General features: G+C 38.9%; 1 protein-coding gene across 5 annotated transcripts in view; it reads left to right on the top strand.

Moving 5' to 3' along the window:
* The window catches only part of MAP3K20 (mitogen-activated protein kinase kinase kinase 20), a 130,520-nt gene that overhangs the window by 60,213 nt on the left and 49,506 nt on the right, over nt 1-20,801 (top strand). For all 5 annotated transcript variants that reach the window (XM_075284127.1, XM_075284125.1, XM_075284126.1 and 2 more), the window contains exons 5-11: nt 1,788-1,853; nt 2,479-2,507; nt 2,596-2,733; nt 4,356-4,442; nt 8,601-8,675; nt 12,386-12,492; nt 18,583-18,718. In XM_075284127.1, coding sequence (XP_075140228.1) covers nt 1,788-1,853; nt 2,479-2,507; nt 2,596-2,733; nt 4,356-4,442; nt 8,601-8,675; nt 12,386-12,492; nt 18,583-18,718 — 638 coding nt within the window. The remainder of the gene's footprint in view (nt 1-1,787; nt 1,854-2,478; nt 2,508-2,595; nt 2,734-4,355; nt 4,443-8,600; nt 8,676-12,385; nt 12,493-18,582; nt 18,719-20,801) is intronic.

Genomic DNA, 20,801 nt, shown 5'->3' with positions numbered 1-20,801 from the left:
TTGCTGCCACGCGAGGCTTGTGCAAATTTAGCACATGATAAAGTCTGAAAAAGTCACACATTTTTGTGCAAATTTACCATATTTTGTATGCCATGTGCTAAATTTATTCATCTATATCCTAGAACCTCAGATGCCATTGTACTTCAGTGTATTACTTTCTAAAAAGATACAGTACTAAATAATGGAATTTGGGTCAATTTGCCAAAATGTGTAGAAACTTCAACATTCAAGAGGCAGTGCAGTGGTCCAACAGGATACTTGTTAAGGAAGGGGGTACATGGGAATTGAATGGGGCACAGCTTGCTAAATAGCTCTACAGCCTTCATTCTAGAGGATTTAGTACCCAGCTGTTCTCGGACCTGAATCCAGAATTACTACCTCCTGGTGCCCACTGGGTGTTGAGGGTAGATTTTCCTATGGGCTTCTTAATGTTAACAAATGAGGGGATCAACTAGAGGGTAATACTGTTCTTTACTAGAGGGGATAGGATTGGATGAGGTCGCTTTATGATCCTGGTACGGTGTGTATAGGTCTAAACCAGCACTAAAGTTGTGTCTTATGGAGATTTTAGCTACATGGCCCCCTATTCTATGCACACTCCTACCAGTAAGTGGAAATTGATTTTGTTTTTTCGTATTCACTTAATACTCAGGCCCTATATGTACTTGTTGTAAAGTCTTTTTATCTGGTTTCCAAATTCATACGAAGTTAGTTTTTGCAAGGTTTTGGATTCTTTGCAACGTTCGTTTGCTTCATAGCTGGTTGAATCTGTGGGCTATGCTGTGGATTCTCGGGATACCTGAAGATAAACTCAAAGCTCCACCTTTAGGCACCAGATTTGTATTCCATATACTATCTGTAATTACAGATCCCTAATGGATCCATGCGTTTCTGTGATCCCACGCATTTCTGTGGTCCCATTTGCCATCCAGGCTAATTTATTAAAGTGCACGGGTCCCTAAAAAACATGGATGGCTCATGGATAACGTCCCGTTTCTCATGGACCCCACATAGATCCTATGATCATGTGCATGTAGCCTTACAGAAAGTGGCTTTATAGTAGGATGTATTTGGCCAGAACTTACTCTTGGACTATAACCGTGTTCAATGCACAGGCCTAATATTATCTCTCATAGTGAAGGACAGCTCAGGCAAACACATTTACAGGTGAAAATAGCTGAAGGTAAACTTTCCATATTGTCAGCAGAAACCTTATCAGAAGTCATTCCTAGCATGTTCACTTTTTCCAGTTTTCCGGATATACATTTTGGATATATTGGTGCATTTTCCTTGTTCATTACTTGACCTGATGTAATGCAAAGAGTAATGTACAAGGGATGGGATTATAAACCTATAGCATTGAATTGAAATGATTCTGTGAAATCTCAATAATCCAATATATAAGATCAGCCTACTATATTAGGGCCATGTATATATTTATCAGCTTCTTGGTAAAAATCTAGACATGTATGCCTCTCCCTGACCCACCAAGGAATGGAGCGCTATGGAGGCCATGGCGGACTGACCAATAAGAACTTCTTACAGGACACAAAACTTGTTAATAATATTGTACAGTAAAGTTTCCGTAAACTACTGTAATGGCATATATAAGATAAAAGCACCTTTATTTCTTCAAGTAATCTTTAGTTATGTCTTGTGTAGTTGAGCCGGCCTAATCCTATCACAGTAGTTCTTAGTCCCATAGAAATGTGATTGTTCCCCGCTGCGAGAAAGCTTATTCTGTAATAATAATGATTTTCTTTTGGTTCTGTTCCCCGTCTGTATAGGCATGCATTACTTACACATGGAAGCCCCAATCCGCGTGATACACCGAGATCTCAAGTCTAGAAATGGTAAAGTATCATTGAGTAGAAGTGTTTTGTATGTGTATTGTGACTGGTACCAAGGACTTATTACGACAAACCTGCCCTGCTAAGAATTCTGGATAAGGAATATGCAAATAAGTCCTCATTGTTGCAAAAGAGGAATTTGCTCCTAGCGCCACCTATTGGATGGCAGCTCCCTATAGATTAATGCATGGTTTTCAATTAGATGAGCTTCATTGCTTCTTCTGACCATGGCTGTTAGACATGTCGGAGTCAGACTTGGGCTGTGGGAAAATAGAGGAGTTGGTGGTTTGGCCTACCGGTCCACAGCCTGGCTACTTGAATGTTTGTAGCTCTTCATATTGGTATTTCATGAACAGTAGAAGACAGGTTCCTTAAGATCATGCGCCTTAAGATCAATGCAGTATATAACAGCAAGTTGGATCACTAAGAATGTTTAAAGGGTTATCCCATGATGACAACCCCTGTCCATAGTCTCCTCTCGAGCTAATAAGAAAGCTTTATAGAGTACATATAGTAGGTGAACGTGATCTTGTTTTCTTGTATTGCCAATGTTGTAACAAAATAACCACTATAATAAGAAGAATTTACCTCATTTTGTATTTACTACATTTTTTTTGCTCATTTCTAGTTGTCATTACCTTTGATGGAGTACTAAAGGTAAGATATCAAGCATGTATCAGACTTCGTAATAAAGTAGATGCCTCACAGTTTCTCCTCTAAAGAAATATTTTTCTTTATCATCCAGATTTGTGACTTTGGTGCCTCAAAGTTCCATTCCCACACAACTCATATGTCCCTTGTAGGGACGTTTCCTTGGATGGCACCAGAAGTCATCCAGAGTCTTCCAGTATCTGAGACGTGTGACACATACTCGTACGGTGTGGTAAGTGACATTTACACCGTACTTCAGTCTACAATATTATTCATCCTTTAATACTTTGACTATGATGTGACATGGAAAGTAGCCGGTGACACAGAGTGGAGATTCCCTTCATGTGCCAATGGCAGATATATGACCTAAGGAAAATTCTTGGAATATATTACTGATGGGGAATGAAGGTGATGGAAAAGTAACTTTATACAAGTGAGAAAAATACATCTAAGTAATTTCTTATACCTGGCAAGTGCGGTGTTGTATCCTCGGCTACAAAAGATGCAAGATATGAATTGCTTCCTATTGGGTTCACTGAATTTTCTCGTGTAGGCTTCGTTCTCACCAAGTTAGTGGCATTACCATTATACACAATGGTGAACAAACTCAACAAATGACCTGTAGGCAACTGGGACTTTGGTGTTTATCCAACCCAGTTCTAGATACATTGGAATACTACTTTTTTCTATAATGGTTTTCTGACTTATTAGTTCTGAAATACAATACCATGACGTTACCATGTTGGATTTTTTTTTTTTTTTTTGTATATAATAATAAATCCTATGAGCCCTTTCGAATCAAAGTCATCTTCGGAAAACCAAGAGGTTATAATTCTATAATTTTTTTTTTCGAAAACCAAGTGATTGATGAACTTTATAAGACATGGACACTCTTTGTACTTTCTTTGCATCATCTATCGTTCAATCTACCAGCCCTCAAGAATTCGTGTGACTTTGTCCATCGAGTTATTTTCATTGACATAATGGTTATTGTCTTGATTGACATAATGGTTGTATATTTCCAATTTCACTTTTTCTATAGTTTCAAAGATACATGAATGTAATATTTCATCCAATCTTACATTTATTTCATTATGTAATAAATTTTATCCAACATATTTCATTTTTTTTTTAACTGGCATTTTTATTGAGTTGAGTTTTATTGAGCATACAAAGATAGCATAACAGGCGCCATCCAAGAACAAACACAAATAAAAATCAATATAGCCTAAAAAAACACCACAGTGGTCAAGAGAGAGACCTGGAACTTTCATTCTTTTTAATATATAGGAATATACAATTTATTATATCTTGTTGAAATTTTTTGAAAAATACAAAACACCAAAAGTAAATTTTTTTTCCCAAAAATTTGACGTACGGTACTTAAATAATATTGTTAATAAAAAAATTACTAAATTTATCTAATATTAATAAGATAATTTAAATCTTACAAATCTTAAAGCACTTAAGGTAACTTGTAAAATGCCACCTACTCAATAAATACCTGTGATCCAATTTAATAAATTTACGTTCCGTTAAGGGATGAGTAATTAAGTTTTAGGTTTCTTAACCTAATATTTATATAATGTATTAATTATATTTTAGTTAAACCGATTAAAAAAAATTTAAATTTTTTTTATTTCTTTACTTCATTTTTATTTTTTAATTGGTGTTAATTCTATTATTAATTTATATCGAAACTGACGTTCAGTAATAGAAAATCTTAGAAAAAAAATTATATTATATTACGTTGTCCATGAGTCTGTGAGCCTGTGGACGTAACACCGTTATTTATATATCTGTACGGTTTAGGTGGTAAATTTGATGAATTGTGTTTATGCTTTTTTTTTTTAGGTTTTGTGGGAAATGTTAACAAGAGAGGTTCCGTTTAAAGGCTTGGAAGGGCTGCAAGTGGCTTGGCTCGTGGTAGAAAAAAATGAGGTAAGGCGACTTTTTTTTGCTCAGATACAGTTGATAGATATGAAAACAGTATTGGGGGTTTGCAAAAGACTTTTTCATCTTCTTCAAATTGAAAGTAAGTTCAACGCTTATGGAAAGATTACCAGTAGGAGCTAACACAAAGGGTCAAAGTGATGTTATTCCTCATGAATGGACCCTTTACATCTAATTGTTGCGGCTTCACATCGTGATGCTGTAGATCAAATATTGTAGAACTACTGTACTAGTTTCTCAGTCTCAATAGGGTAACCTGGGGGTTTGCTCTTCGTGATGAAAGGAGCCATTGCGTCCAAGGTAGGGGACCAGTTTAACTCCGTCTCCCGCGATTTTGGGCATCTTTTTACTGGCCAGGAGTTGATATTTCAGTGAGAGACCTTCAGCTACTTCAACTTAACTCTCCCAGCAGGAGACGTTTTACTACAAGAAGCTGTCACTTTAGATGAGAGTTTCAAAAATAAAAGAAGAAAAAAAATAAAGAAAATTACAGTTTAGCCTCCCGCAGGATGTTCAACTCCACATTAAAGGTATGTTCATAACATGTATTGGCAAGGCTGCGGCTGAACGGCAAGGTTCCTCCTCAAAGCGTTTCCATTGAATAAAGTCTTTAGTGGTGTAAACACTTCCTACAGAAATCAGACGGGAAATCTTTCTGCTTTTTCAACTTTCTGAAACGTCCCTGCTTTGAGATCTATGCGCAGCACGACCATTGTTGTGCCCGGGTTACACCATCGCTTATTAATAGAGCGTTGATTTTTAACTGGTTACTTTAATGTAAATTACTAAAATAATCCCAAAAATCGTCATTTAAGGTGACGTTTGAGCAGCCATTTTTAAGCCTAGCCCATTCCTGCATACCGTACTGGAGGTGTGAAAAATATTGCCAATGAAGACCAATCAGATTTCAGATGTCATCTTAAAAGAATACGAAGTCAGGATACTGGTTGGTTGCCACGTGCTACTATTTTATCTTACCTTCTTTTACTAGTCATCCTCAATGACCTCCATTGTGTGAAGGTCACGGTGGTAATTCTAACTTACAATGTGCTCCACATGCAATGGATTTACTTTGTAGTTCTATGTAGTATTTGGTCGAACAATTAGATTTTGCTATTTACAAGTATTAGTAGTGATATGGATTTTTCACAACTTTGCAGCGTATAATGTAAAACCGTAGCAAGCTTTTCATCCTAGCAAACTGGATCTTTTATTGAGTCGTCGCTTTGATTATGTCATATATGTGAACCTTTACTGCTTGCAGTAGGAATCTAGTAGTATTATTCTTGGAGATATATTAACTGCACAGTGGCAGGTCATTCATAAGGTAGAATGAAGTCTTCATGTAATACATCATCGAGCATTGTAATCCATACTTGCTCTGATCTTCTAAATGTAATACCTGTACTAATACGTGGAGGATAAAAATCCATCAGCTACTTCCCTGTGCCCATGTGACTTGTTTTATTAACAGACCCCTGTTCATTACAATTGATATTATGTAGCATGTTTTTCCCAATAAAGTACACAGTGGCGGAATGGATCAAAGACCGGTTTATATCTACAAAGGCTAGTTTAGATCTACCAATGACCAGTTTATATCTACAGATTTTCCTTAATATATTCTTAATACAAACTGTATAAGATGAGTTAATATATTTGATAAAGTATATGGTAAGAGTCCTATCACCAGGTGATATGAGGTTTGGAAAACAGTATAAGACTATTATCCTTTACCCATAGGCTTCCTTGTTACATTGTTACATTGTTTTTACCTCTACATTAGCCTGTACTATTCCATATAGTAATAGAATAAAGGTATACCAACATGTACCAAGCTAACATAGGCTGAAACAATTCCTATATGATATAAGTATAATATACCGTAGGTTATATAAAGGATTCTAGAATTAAATAGAGTAGGCTTGAGGGAATATATCCAGTTCATCCATGGAGGAGTATAGGACGTGGATAAAAGGAAGGGGAAGTGTAAAACATGAGAGAGCCAAAAACCCCACAAAGGATAACCCAGTCTGCCAGAAGAGGGAAAGAAATCTCTGCAGACCTCAAGTAGAGATCAGACTGGATTAGCTGTCTTGGATTTATTCTGTCGCAAAGGAAAAAAAAAATTGGTGCCTTAACAATATAAAACATTAGTAATCGTACGTATAATGTACAGTACATAACATGTAAAATAAAACCTAAATCAGGAATAATAGTACATTTATGGACTTCTCTTTTTGCAATGTATAGTTTGGCGTCATTACTTACAGGGGATGGTTTGCCATATTAGTCTTAAAGAGTCTACAGACAGTCAGGTTAAGGCTCTGTTCACACCTAGTTTCTGACTGTAGCAGGAGGACACATTCTCAACTTACAGGTTTAGTAATAATTCCAACATAAACAAAATTGAGATGCGAGCAATGCCTAATCTGTGATTATATACGGAAAGATAAATGGTCAGTACTCCGACGTGGAGGTGAACCACTGAAGAGCAATACAAAGTCTATACATAGTAAAAAATCAATGTTAATAAAAAGTCTCTACATATACACTAAAATTCAGTAAAGATTTAGAACACTTTATTCAAATGGAAACAAAATATATTTTGCATTTGATGAATCAAATATTCTATAAGGTCAATTTAATATCAGAGATAAAGTTATAATGAGATTTTGGTTTTAGCAGAAATTTCTGGTAAGTATCTCTTCTGTTAGGATATATAGCATTAGACCGTGGCAACCATCATCATCATGGTAATACATGCTGTGGACTGGGATATATGTAATCCTGTCTTGTCATGAAGGCTGGTCCATAGAGTCAGTATTCCTCTAATATCTTTTCTCATCCATTCCCACTTTGACTTTACATGGCATCTCATCTGGTGAACACTGGTGCGCCCATAGTCTACAGTGGATTGAGTCTCAGCATTATCACATGTTTATTACATTTTTCATATTAAGCTGGATTCATATCTGTAACATTCATCCCGTTGTTCTGTTCAGTCATAGGAATAGAAAAGAGGAATGAATTGTAAATACGGATCCGTCCAGCTTCAGATACTAGATCCTTGTCACTATATTGGGGCACAGCAGCTATCCATTATGGTGCCCTTCATTTTGCTGGATGATAAAGTTCACCAATGCAGGTTACAGCCAAACAGGAAAAGCTGCAATTTTTTGTTGCAGATTTTGCTGCATTTTTTTTTTTTATCTAAAGCTAGGATAGGATTTAGAAGAAGTATAAGCGCGTCCTTCATATTTCCCATTACTTTTGTTAAATGCATTGCACATCAACCTGTGTCCAGTTACAGTTGTTAGCTTTGTCCTTACATTTCTGTATAATGCACCACTGAGTCGCTTGTTTTGGTCCCAGAAGTCCCACTTCAGTTTTTGTTCCAGCAGGCGTCTTCACCTTCTCTGTGCCTGTGACCTGTATGGTGCTAGGAAAGATAAAAAGACAAGGGGGCCGAGTTCACTACTGAACCAAGCCAGACATCTAGCTTTCATCATGATATTCAGCATGTCACTGACACAAGGAGGGCATTATACCAAAAGTCTGATCTTTTAACAATTTCCTTACCTTCATACAGTATTAGCATTTCGCTTACTTTTTGCATCCGTTAACCCAAAATGTGCAGCCATAGTGTCTGTTACCTATGAGTCAGAAACTCATGATACAGTATCCTTCTATCAGCTGGTGCAAGGGAACACGATGAAAGCTTTACCATTAGATAGGAGAAGGTAATTCCATGATGAAAACCAATATGGCTGTGTTCCTGTTGTCACCTTTACAAAAATGGCCATTCTAGGTAACTAAATATTATAATATCATTGTCATAACAGTTCTAACGTCCAGTTTACTATCACTATAAATGGCCAATTTTACATGTTGGGTGGAAATCCTGTTCATTGATATTACATCAGTATTGGTGGCCTCTAGAAGATGTATAAAGATGTATATATGGCTTCTAGCAATTGGAAATAATTTCAGACAAATTGTAGGTTCATTAGAAAGAGGAAGCTAAATGTCGTCCAAACCAAAGTGTAATCCTCAAAAAGTTTCCTAGGACGTTTCTTAGTGTTTTTTTTTTTTTATTGGACATCTAAACAGATACTAAAATTCTTCTTCTTCTCTTGATTTCAGAGGTTGACCATTCCCAGCTCCTGTCCTAGAAGTTTTGCAGAATTGATGCGTCTGTGCTGGGAGGCCGATGCTAAGGTATTTGGTTCTGTAATGTTTTGTTTAGTAGCCTTTTCCAAACTGTACCAAAGTAAGAGCAATAGCAGAAGACGACACTATAATTTATTAACCAGTTAATACATTAACCATGCGACTCGGATGATGGATAGTGTGAAGCGTAAGGGCGGGTTCACATCTGTGCCAGGTGTCCAGTTTGCGCAATATAGCGGGTTTCCGTCTTCTGCCCCGAGAAACTGGACAGGAGACGGAAATCCGGCAGTCAGTTTCCAAACCCATTCACTTGAATGGGTTTGCAAAGTGACCACCTGTGTGCATCTTCTGCCTGTCCGCAGTGAAATCGTTTTTTCAACTGGACACAAGATCCAGCATGTCTGACTTTGTGTCCAGGTAAAGAAGAACGGACAGGCTGAAGACGCACATGGGCGGTCACTTTGCAAACCCATTTAAGTGAATAAGTTTGGAAACTGACCGCCGGGTTTCCGTCGCATGTCCTGTTTCTCGGGCAGAAGACGAAACCCGAAAGATTGACTAAAGCGGAGACCGGGCGTAGATGTGAACCCACCCTAAGTTGTATTGTGCATTAAAGATACTGTGCCAAATGGCATTTACTTAAGAAATAACCTACCCTGGCAATTGTGCCTGCTAATGGGCAAATCCAGCATCTTAATAGTCCCGGAGAGATTACATTTTGTATCTATAGCTGACTTTACTGTCGTTTTTACATATTTATTGTAGTTGTATATAGTGTCCTCCAGAATTTTTAAAGGGAACCTGTTACATGGAAAATACAGTACAATCTGTAGGCAGCATGTTATAGAGCAGGAGGAACTGAGTAGATGGATCCAATAGTTTTGTTAGAAAAGTTCCATTATAATTTGTAGTTTAATCATTCTGGACTCTTTCTAGGCTTAGGAGTCCAGTGGGCAGTCCTAGTCAGTGACTGACAGATTTTCCTGCATTAGTTTACATACCAAGATAGATATCAGTCCAGCTCCTCCTGCTCTAGAACCTGCTCTCTTTTGACAGGACTGCATTTTCAATGTGATAGGTTTCCTTCAACATTTCCCTTCTATCTCGTTTAATATTCCCTTTTTATTTGTGCATTTACTAAGTTTTAGCAAACACCACGGGACAGGACTATTCTTCCAGAGAGTTATTATTCTGCACTTAGTGTGTGTTGTGTCAATGACCGATCAGATTAAGGAGACAACGATAGATTTTGTTACAACATAATCCACATCACATGTAGGTTAATCATATCACAGATTTATGTATAGCCTACAACACAGCTTTTGTGTACGGTTTATATGACAGATATACAGTGTGTACGGAGAGTATTCAGATCCCTTTAAATTTTTCACTCTAAGTTTCATTGCAGCTATTTGCTAAAATAAAAAAGTTCATTATATTTCTCATTAATGTACACTCAGCACCATCTTTACAGAAAAAAACTGAAAAGTAGATATTTTTGCAAGTTTATTAAAAAAGAAAAACTGAAATCTCACATGGTCATAAGTCTTCAGCCCCTTTGCTCAGTATGGAGTATTTGCCCCTTTTGAGATTGTACAGCCATGAGTCTTCTTGGGAATGATGCAACAAGTTTTTAATATCTGGATTTGGGGATCCTCGGCCATTCTTCCTTGCAGATCCTCTCCAGTTATGCCAGGCTGGATGGTGAATGTTGGTGGATGCCATTTTCAGGTCTCTCCAGAGATGCTCAGTTGGGTTGAGGTCAGGGCTCTGGCTGGGCCAGTCAAGAATGGTCAGAGTTGTTCTGAACCTACTCCTTTGTTAATTTAGCTGTGTGCTTAGGGTCATTGTCTTGTTGGAAGGTGAACCTTCGGCCCAGTCTGAGGTCCAGAGCACTCTGGAAGAGGTTTTCTTCCAGGATATCTCTGTACTTGGCCGCATTCATCTTTCCTTCAATTGCAAACAGTTGTCCTTCCCTGCAGCTGAAAAACACCCCCATAGCATGATGCTGCCACCACCATGTTTCACTGTTGGGATTGTATTGGGCAGGTGATGAGCAGTGCCTGGTTTTCTCCACACATACCGCTTAGAATTAACGCCAAAAAGTTCAATCTTCTTCTCATCAGACCAGAGAATCTTATATCTCATAGTCTGGGAATCCTTTATGTGTTTTTGGCAAACTGTATGCAGGGTTTCATATGTCTTGCACTGAGGAGAGGCTTCCTTCGGGCCACTCTACCATAAAGCCCCAACTGGTGCAGGGCTGCATTGATAGTTGACTTTGTGAACTTTCTCCCATCTCCCTACTGCATATCTGGAGCTCAATCACAGTGATCTTTGGGTTCTTCTTGTTACCTCTCTCACCAAGGCTTTTCTCCCATGTTTGCTCAGTTTGGCTGGACTGCCAGGTCTAGGAAGAGTTTTAGTCATCCCAAACTTCTGCCATTTAAGGATTATGGAGGCCACTGTGCTCTTAGGAACCTTGAGTGCTGCAGAAATTCTTTTGTAACCTTGGCCAGATCTGTGCTTTGCCAAAATTCTGTCTCTGAGCTCCTTGGGCAGTTCCTTTGACCTCATGATTCTCATTTGCTCTGACATGCACTGTGAGCTGTGAGGTCTTATATAGACAGGTATGTGCCTTTCCTAATCAAGTCCAATCAGTTTAATTAAACACAGCTGGACTCCAGTGAAGGAGTAGAACCATCTCAAGGAGGATCCGAAGGAAATGGACAGCGTGTGAGGTAAGTATGACTGTTGCAACAAAGGGTCTGAATACTTATGACCATGTGATATTTCAGTTTTTCTTTTTCAATAAATTTGCAAAAATACCTACATTTCTGTTTTTTATGTCAAGATGGGGCTGAGTGTACATTAATGAGAAATAAAATGAACTTTAGTTGCAATGAACGAAAGAGTGAAAAATTTAAAGGGGTCAGAATACTTTCCATACCCACTGTATATAGTTATAGATGTAGCACTAATAGAGTTGAGTTTGTTAAATATAGTATGTCTGTGTTAGTCGTTTGGATTCTTGTGATATTATTGTGTGTTACTATGTTATTGCTGAGCTCCTGAAATTGCAGGCTATGCTCTGTATTAATTGTAACGTAGTGATTATCACAGTATGTACTTTATCATTCTAGAAAATGCAGACACTCCGTGGTTGAACCTGTATAGTCTGGTTGCTCACGGCCTAGTTTGGGCTGGGAAACTCTGTCCCCGTTTCAACTGAATTTACTGGACTAAACCAGACCTGAACTAAATTATACTGCGGAGTTCAGTTCAGCTGAGTGGCGTTGGGTCTAGTAAATCCAGCCGATAAATGGCTGGCCCAAATTCGGCCTCAGGCAGTGATCACAGTAGTGGTCATATGGTTATCATAGGAACATAAAAACGGAATGGAAACTGTATACAGATCAGTCACATGATGAACACCAACATAACCCCACAGATTCCATTGACTATAATTTGATTTCCATTTTTATGTCCATCATTTTCCAGGATGAGCGTGAATATCATGTGAACCTTACCTTTACAGTGTTATGGGTAGTGTAAGATGGGAGTGGGGAGAGGAGGGGGATGCAGCTGCAATTTCTCATTCAGTGTTTTAGTGAAAAAATAGCAGGGAGAGCAGAGGGGGAGATCTATATCTATGCATGCACCTTTTAGTGGCAGAAGAATGCTTCTCAAAGTTCAGTTTACATTATATGACCACATTATATTTATATCTGCTTTTCCCCGATGCTTATGTCTTCTAGAAAAGACCATCATTTAAACAGATTATTACAAACTTGGAGTCTATGTCAAATGACAGCAAGCTGCCTGACCAATGCAATTCTTTTTTGCATAACAAAGCTGAGTGGAGGTAAGAGTAATGATTTCTAGGGGTCATGTGAATGAGGGGGAATTTATGAACTCATCTACGCCAGTTTTCTGTTGCAGATGGGTGTTCATACGGTGCATCTTTAACCAGCCCTGCAAATAGATAGGTGTGAATGGGTGTCTCTGTTGTGTCTCTGTTGCTGAGATATTGCTGTCTTGTCAATATGCAAATGAGACCTTTGGAGCAATGAGGGTGTTGCTGTTGCTCCAAAGATGTAAGCATGAATGCTCTCATTGCTCCAAAGAGCTAATTTGCATATTGACGAAAATGGTGACTTTTTGAAAACAGAGGCAGCGATTCACAAGGGGAAAACACTATGATTCAGGTGACCCTAACCTAACTATATGTAGGCTGGGTTAATTTGTTAAGTTCTAGTGACAGACTCCATTTAAAGAGGACCTTTCATGGTCCGGGGCACAGGCAGTTCTATATACTGCTGGAAAGCTGACAGTGCTGAATTCAGCGCACTATCGGCTTTCCCGATCTGTGCCCCGGGTAAAGCGCTATCGGTCCCGGTACCGTAGGTCTTCACAGTCAGAAGGGCGTTCCTGACAGTCAGTCAGGTACGTCCTTCTCCACAGCAGCGCCAATAGCGCTGTACAGTGTGAGCTGGGAGAAACTCCCCCTCCCTCTGCTCACACAGCTCGTCCATAGATGAGTATTATCAGGAGCGCACTGTTGGCTTTCCAGCAGTATATACTGTAGAACTGCCTGTGCCCAAAGCCATGAAAGATCCTCTTTAAGAATCTGTAATACTATATGGTTGGCGTCAGGTTATGGTGTATAATAGACTGTATCAAAGTGAAATGCTATCCCAGGTGATCTTTCTCTTTATGCTTCAGCAACTTTATTTTTGCTTTATTTAGTTTTTTCTTATGATCTGTAAACTTCAATATAAATTAATAAAAGTTTGCCTTCTGCCCAAATGTGAGGAGATCGATATTATTAAAGTTTTTTTTTTTTTTTTTTTTAAATGTAGATTGTGAGCCCCACATAGAGCTCACAATGTACATTTTTCCCTATCAGTATGTCTTTTTTATAATATGGGATGGAAATCCATGCAAACACGGGGAGAACATACAGACTCCATGCAGATGGTTTTATGCCCTTGGCGGGATTTGAACACCAGGACTCCAGCGCTGCAAGGCTGCAGTGCTAACCACTGAGCCACCGTGTGGCCCCTTTCGATATTATTAAATTACCATCGATAAGGAGGTTTTCCACAATAAAAGTTGCCATAATAAACAATAAGACAACATATAAAGGCTATTTTATGGTCTTGTTTTTCCCTCGGAATAACTGTACATGATCCGTGTCCGCCCTGTCGCTTCTTCCTCCGTAATCTGGAGCCATCTGCTCCTTTAAGTATTTGGGAAGAGACATTACTAACCGCTCTGTATCATCAGGGGGATTGGTACCACAAGTTTCCCACTGCAGGCTATATTAAGAAACGATGGAGCACGTCCAGGGAAAACTGTTACACAGATACCAAAATATTCAAAGCTTGTAATGAAATGTGATCCGAAGAATCAGAAAGGCAGCAAACACAGAGATTGTAGATGAGGACCTGAGTGCACAACTAACCCCAGTCCTCTATATTACAAATGAGGTTCAGTAGGTAGGAGCTGCCGTAGTACAAACGGAAAAAGTGACTGCAGGTCTGTAGCCGATCACATGATGTGAGTATAAATAGAAAGGGTCCCGTTTTGAATCTGCTGCAAAGATTTAGGAGCCTTGTGAACTCGAGATGGTCGTTGTCATTTCTTGCTCCATCTACTGTTGAGGAATGTAAACTTCAACTTTATTCACGTGCAGGAGAAAGTAAGGATATACAGTTTTGTTCCCTTTAGGAATGGGCTCTCTGGCGGCATTAAAACCACTGACATGCACTGTAGCAAATGTATACAATATGTCTAGATTGGATGATGAACGCGGTTGGGACTTTAGCTATTTAGCTGTTATTGCAAGGTAACCTATGAATGGCTCTTCTCTTAATACGTAGACTAGATGGGACCATTAACGCATGCACTATATGTCAGTTATATATGCCACTATATGTGGTTCATAAAGGGGATTCTAAATGGGTGAATTCCAACCCCCCTAAAGGATGTCCATTTATCCTACTAGGGCTTAGGTTAAGAAGTTGTTGTGCTGAGACCAATCCCTTTAAAATGTAACAAATTGGTCATTCTACATATTCAGCTGTTTATATAGGAACAATGGGGGGGGGGGGTATTAAGACTGGCACTCCTAATCCTCACTGGTGCTAAATGTGCCAGGATTACTGGTAGGGTCTGGTCTATTAGTAATTCAGGTGCACTCCCATATGACAATGGAATGGAAATGCATGTCAAGTCTGGCACTGGCGTAGATATCCTGTACTGATAGACAGTTTTCTGGTGTGAGTTATAGTAAATTTGTTGAGCTGAACACTTTAGTATAAAGTGATAAGGTGATTTTGTCAGGCTGTCTACATTCTTAAAAAGTTATGATTAATGGGGCAACATGGTGGCTCAGTGGTTAGCACTGCAGCTTTGCAGTGCTGGAATCCTGGGTTCGAATCCTGCCAGGAAGGAAGGAGTTTGTACGTTGTCCCCGTATTTGCATGGATTTCCTCCCATTGTACAAAGACATACTTAAATGAAAAAAAAAAGTATATTGTGATCCCTTTATGGGGGGGGGGGGGTATTAAGACTGATCCCTTTATGGGGCTCACAATCTACATAAAAAAAAAAAAAGTTATGATTAAGGTGCAGAAAGAGAGACATAGTGCAAGAAAGGACAGTGGACCAAAGATGGACCACAACTACTTTATATGCTAATTCTCTGGAATAGTAAATACCCCCGGTGAGTCATGTGAACCAAGTGACATCACTCCCTTCCAAATATAACCCATGCTTAGGAGCATGACCCTATTTCTCTCCTGTGGCATAACCTGACACGGATGGGATGCTCCATATTGGTATTTTTCTTCCACCACCAGTGATTTCTGCCATTTGCAGAAAATCCAATATCTTGATGCCAATAAGTTTTGCTATAAGGTAGTCTGTGTCTTTATGTGCTGTATAGTTCCACTGTAAATAAGATTTGGACTGTAAGGTGAAACCCTTTAGGGAACATTTTGGAATTTTGTGTTATAACATAGTTGAACTTGTCAAACATAGCCAAGCTGTGACGCTGATCAGTGTTCTTCCTCTATATACCCAAATGCTACCAAACCAAAAGGATATTGATGTATTGTAAAATTACAGACTTCAATGTAATAAAGTTATCTAGCCATTTTATCCTAAATATACCAACCACAGAATGAGCAAACTTCAAAGTTTTTCTCTTTTCACTCTGCTGTGATGGTTTCCTTCCCTAATGGCGGATCCCATTGAACCCACCAATTTTATCTGGCCCAGCCGACCGACTAGCGTATATGGTGGCATCCCAACCTTCTCATTGATGGCAGATGTCGGGGGGAGACCAACATCAAGCATGTTAGGTTTTCGCAAGCCCAATGCTTCTGGAGAGATGAGCCTATTCATGGGCAAGATGGATTGGGCTGTTGGGTTCCAACATGCCTGATCCTTTTTTTTCTCCATAAGTGACTTACAGAAGTCTTCCCCCATTTCTCCATTCAGAACACATGCACACATGGTCTAGTCAAGCGTGCAAGTGTATGAGAAGGGGTTGGGAGCGATAACTGGTGGCCAAACGTGTGTATGGCCAACTTTACTCCAACAAAAAAAAATAAAAGCTAAATATTTCAGGAATAAATTTTTCTGTTTCCAGTTATAGGTTGCAAACTTCCATTCCATTGGTGTTGGTTGAAGAATAAGAAAACTTATATTTTATTTTATAATCCAACTTCTTATTTTTTACTATATCATAACGTGTTATTCCAGTCTAACATTTAGCAGTTCCATAAGAAAGCATTGAATTAAATAAATATTTTCTGTGTACTATCGGAAGTGAATTGGTTATTTTTTTTCACCGTAAAAAGGTGTAGGGGGTCTCTTTCTTTATATTTTTACCTTTCATTGTGTAAGTACTATTTAATGAGGATTCACCAACCGTCTCAGCCTTTACTTTGGTAAGATCAAACCTTTCTGCTGTTCTGTGCTTCTGTAGCGAATCTGTCTTAAGTGATAGGTGGCCATCTATCTGGTTTTGTAATGTTGACAGCGGAGAGGCATTTGCCAAAAAAAGTAGGCTTGCTCTGAGCTTATAAAAAGGTCAAAAGAACAGTATGTAGAATTGAAACCTGAGATATCAAAATCTTTGTATAAAAAAAAATTTCATCTTCTTCTCATTTGATCAGATTGCTTAGATCCTTATTTCTGGAACAATTCCCATCGCTGGCCGCCTACCGATTGCCAGTGGGGTATATTTTAATTCCTAGCGGTAACCCAATCTATATTTCTGCATCGCCTCATAAAAAATATTGGCCTTTGTAAAGGACGCTTTTTTCTTTGTTGTAGCTATGAATATGTTACTATGTGGTCTGTGTGTGCTCTTGTCCCACTTTTATTGCAAAAAAATAAAAAGTATAATAAAGTCATTTTTGTTAGGGCTTTGGCCATATATGGTTTATTCATTCTCCCCGAGCGAAATCAGAGAGCGTCTGAAAAAAGTGGTGTTTATTTGAGTCCTAGAGTTCTGTGTTTGATGCCCCACAATGTAAAGTATCATCCCACATGCATTACTTTAATATGAATGCCGGATTTCAGAATAGACGTCTACTGTGAAATCCATTGTAACAATATCGCTGTAAAATAACGAATCCACATTACTTAAAATGAAGGTCATGTTCTCAAGCAGTACAGCACTTCATCTGAGCAGAAAGAATTGTCATGGACTATGTGATCTATTCTATATGTAGGCATGGCACAGGTAGGTAGATATCTACTTAAGAATCTATTCCCGGGGTTACAGAAACAAGGCATTTCTAAAGATCTCATCTATATAAAATACTGAGTATAGACATGTCCTTCCTTATCTCTCTTCTTGGCTCGAAACATCTCCATATAAGTGTCATGAGATGACTAGCTTTGTTAAAGAAACCATAATTCTGTCATCTTTTGCCACTTATCTTGGGATCTCTCAAGAGGAATTTGGTATATCTGAAGAATGTTGACAACTGTATCAAGACTCCACTTTGAATAGACAGAACCTATCAGGAATCCAAGATTTGGTTGAGCCAATGGTTTACTCTTCTAAGAGCTCGGCATCTCCAACTGTGTCACTTACTAGAAGTCCGCCACGATCTAGACAAGACTTCTCTCTTTCAATTCTGTTATAAAATAGATGTATTTTTTATAGATTGACCTCTTTTGAGAAGACTACATTTCTCAAGTTTTGAGTGAGATTCCATTGCATCTAGAAGAACATCATTTACTTCTTACAATGTATGCTGTATACGAAAACAGGATTGTCATCTATGCAAACACTAGTAGAGCCAACATCACTAACGTCTTGTAGCTGTAACGATTATTCTTGAGTATTCTGTAATTTAATAAAAGTGGGTGGGACAGGCCCGGGCGGGGATCAAGGCATGCCAGGGCAGGGACACCTTGGCCCAACAGATTTACTACAACATATGCCACTTACTCCGGATATCATGGATTTCATTTCTGGACCTCCTATGTTGCCCCAGAATTAAGAAGCTGGAGCCTTTTAATAATTTGATGCATCAGTTGCCGTGCTCTAAATATTAAAATCAGTGCAAGGTGCCCCAAAATTTCTATCAAGTCTTCATGTTAAACATACTTTACAAGAATTTTCTTTGAATGTTCCAAGTCCCAAGAAACCTGACATATTGCAGTTTCCACTCTGGCTACTGAGTCTCATTATAGATTGGCACTTCCTGTTCTTTAGAGATCAATTTGCAGTAGTCATCTTCTTAGGTTCATAGAATTACAATGACCGGTGACTCCTTTATATAAATAACATATGATCACTGTCACGTTATTCACAAAGGGATTAGAAAAAAATATTTATCATTATCTTTGTTAATCGCTAAGAAACAGAGTGATATATTTCATTTACGTTATGGAGTTATAGTCTGATACCTTATTTATTGTGCAGATGTGAAATTGAAGAAACACTGGAGAGGCTTAAGAAACTGGAGCGAGACTTGAGTTTTAAGGAACAAGAACTGAAAGAACGAGAGAAGCGCTTAAAAATTTGGGAGCAAAAGCTGACAGAACAATCTCACACTCCGGTAGGTGATCTCTCTCTATTCTACCCACTGCATTTGTTTACATGGAAGAATTTTGGGCAACGTGTGGCACTAATCGTTACCCAGCATGCCTTACCACTCCGAAACCCTTACTTAACACATGAGCCAAGTGGCCAGCACTGAATGTCACCAGCCTACATCTCTATCTCTTACATTTCGTCAGTGCTTCTTAAGCTAGCCACACACGGTTCTGACCTACCACTTGACTCCATCTACCAAAGGAGCCATCTTTTAGTTTGACCTTTGATATTTGGTTTGAAAAGAGTTAACTAGAAGTCCAGTGATGCTACCTACTACACTTAACAGAATAATGGGCAGGGGCAGTAACATGTTTTGGTAAGGTACCACACCCTTAGGAAGTGACCCGGGGCAACCACATTGACTCCCATTCCAAACATCTCAAGGATCATGAAGATCTCAGGAATACAAGGAATTTCTTTCAGTGATTCCTGATAAATATATTTACTCTTGGTGTCTACTGTGTGCCATAGGTTCACCTTACTGGATATAGGTCCCTTCCTGGATAAAGTTGATGTAGCAATTATAAGTTTGACCGTTAAAGAGGTTTAATGGGTGCATAAGATTGATGCAATCGGAGATCAGTGGGATCCAACAACTGGGACTCTTGCCCATTCCATGAGTTTACGCTTCATAGGCCATGTGATGACACATTGATCGGAAGTGTCTACATAGACTTGTCTACAGAGGCCAAACATTCCCTTTAATTATATGTACCTAGAAGGTAGTTTTCATGGTCCAGAATGTCCTGCTTTTTTTTTTTTTTACACTATACACGGTACATGTATGTGACCATCATATCAAACCATGTTTTCTGCAGCAGATACATACTAATGTGATGCTTCTGATACACTTATATCATTTAACACTAGCTAGTGAATGCATGGATCTCACCACAGTGTCCACAGACTCTTCATTGATACTGCATGGCTTTAATAAACACAATTTTCTATTAACTGATTTATCTGGTCATATCTGAATTTGATAATATAGAAATCAGAAGACTTACAAGAATCATTATTATCCATTCCTGTAAAGTTGTATTACTGAGCCATTGTAAAGTGTCCCAGCACCAAAATGGAAATCAACACCAGTTAGAAACAGGCGAAGATTCCCATTATAAGTCACACCAGAAAACGGACATGAGTTATAATGAATATATCAGGCTAAGGTGTTGCACTTCAGCCTGCCCCGCTCTGCCTGCTTCTGCACAATGTCGCGAGCATGGCACAGAATGGGGGTTTGGCACAAGGAAGGGCCAGTTTTCTGGCATAGAGGGATTAAATCACCCCCAATGCCTCAATATACTATACAATATACTATGCATTAAAACAGGCAGTGATATGGATCTGAATGTACATAGTTGGGCTGTTTTTCTGTACGTAGGCATTGGTCAGCTTGCTTAGGCCTCCTGCACATGGCAGTCATGTGTATTGTACGGATCAGTAAAAACGCACAAATGACATGTAATGAATGATATCAATGTGTCTTCCATGGTTTTCACTGACCCATAGGTATTGGACCTGCTCCATAATTTGCGGATCTTCAGGTCAACTCAAACACACAGCAAAAACGACGGCTGTGTTTATGGGCCCATTGAAATGTTTGGCTCCGTACTTTTATTCGCAATTGTGGATAAAAAGTACGCTTGTGTGCATGAGGCCTTGAGAAGGATGTACACAATGCAGCCATCGGTGGAGATAGCACTTTGTATCTGCAGGTTTTTGTTGCACTTAAAACAGCAATTGCAAAGACAAGAAGGCTATAAGGAGTTATCCCGGACTGTAATATTAATTGCTGCAGCTTCTTCCCTACTTACCGAGTACAGCGCTGTACATTGTGTAGTGGCCATGCTGATTTTTCCCATTCTGTAATCTTCTTATAAGTATGAAACAGTACTGTCTATAGAGACGCCTAACACCGCAGACAGCTATGATGCCCGGGGTCCTGATTCAGTGTTTAGTCTAGGAAATACAGCCAACATCCAGTCCAAATCTTATGGACCGAACCCCTATGTGTGAAGAGGGCTGTATAATCTGCACCCAAA

The sequence above is a fragment of the Leptodactylus fuscus genome, chromosome 8 (genome assembly GCF_031893055.1).
Source record: "Leptodactylus fuscus isolate aLepFus1 chromosome 8, aLepFus1.hap2, whole genome shotgun sequence".
In the NCBI taxonomy this organism is placed as follows: domain Eukaryota; kingdom Metazoa; phylum Chordata; class Amphibia; order Anura; family Leptodactylidae; genus Leptodactylus; species Leptodactylus fuscus.
This window is presented reverse-complemented; position numbering and strand designations above follow the sequence as displayed.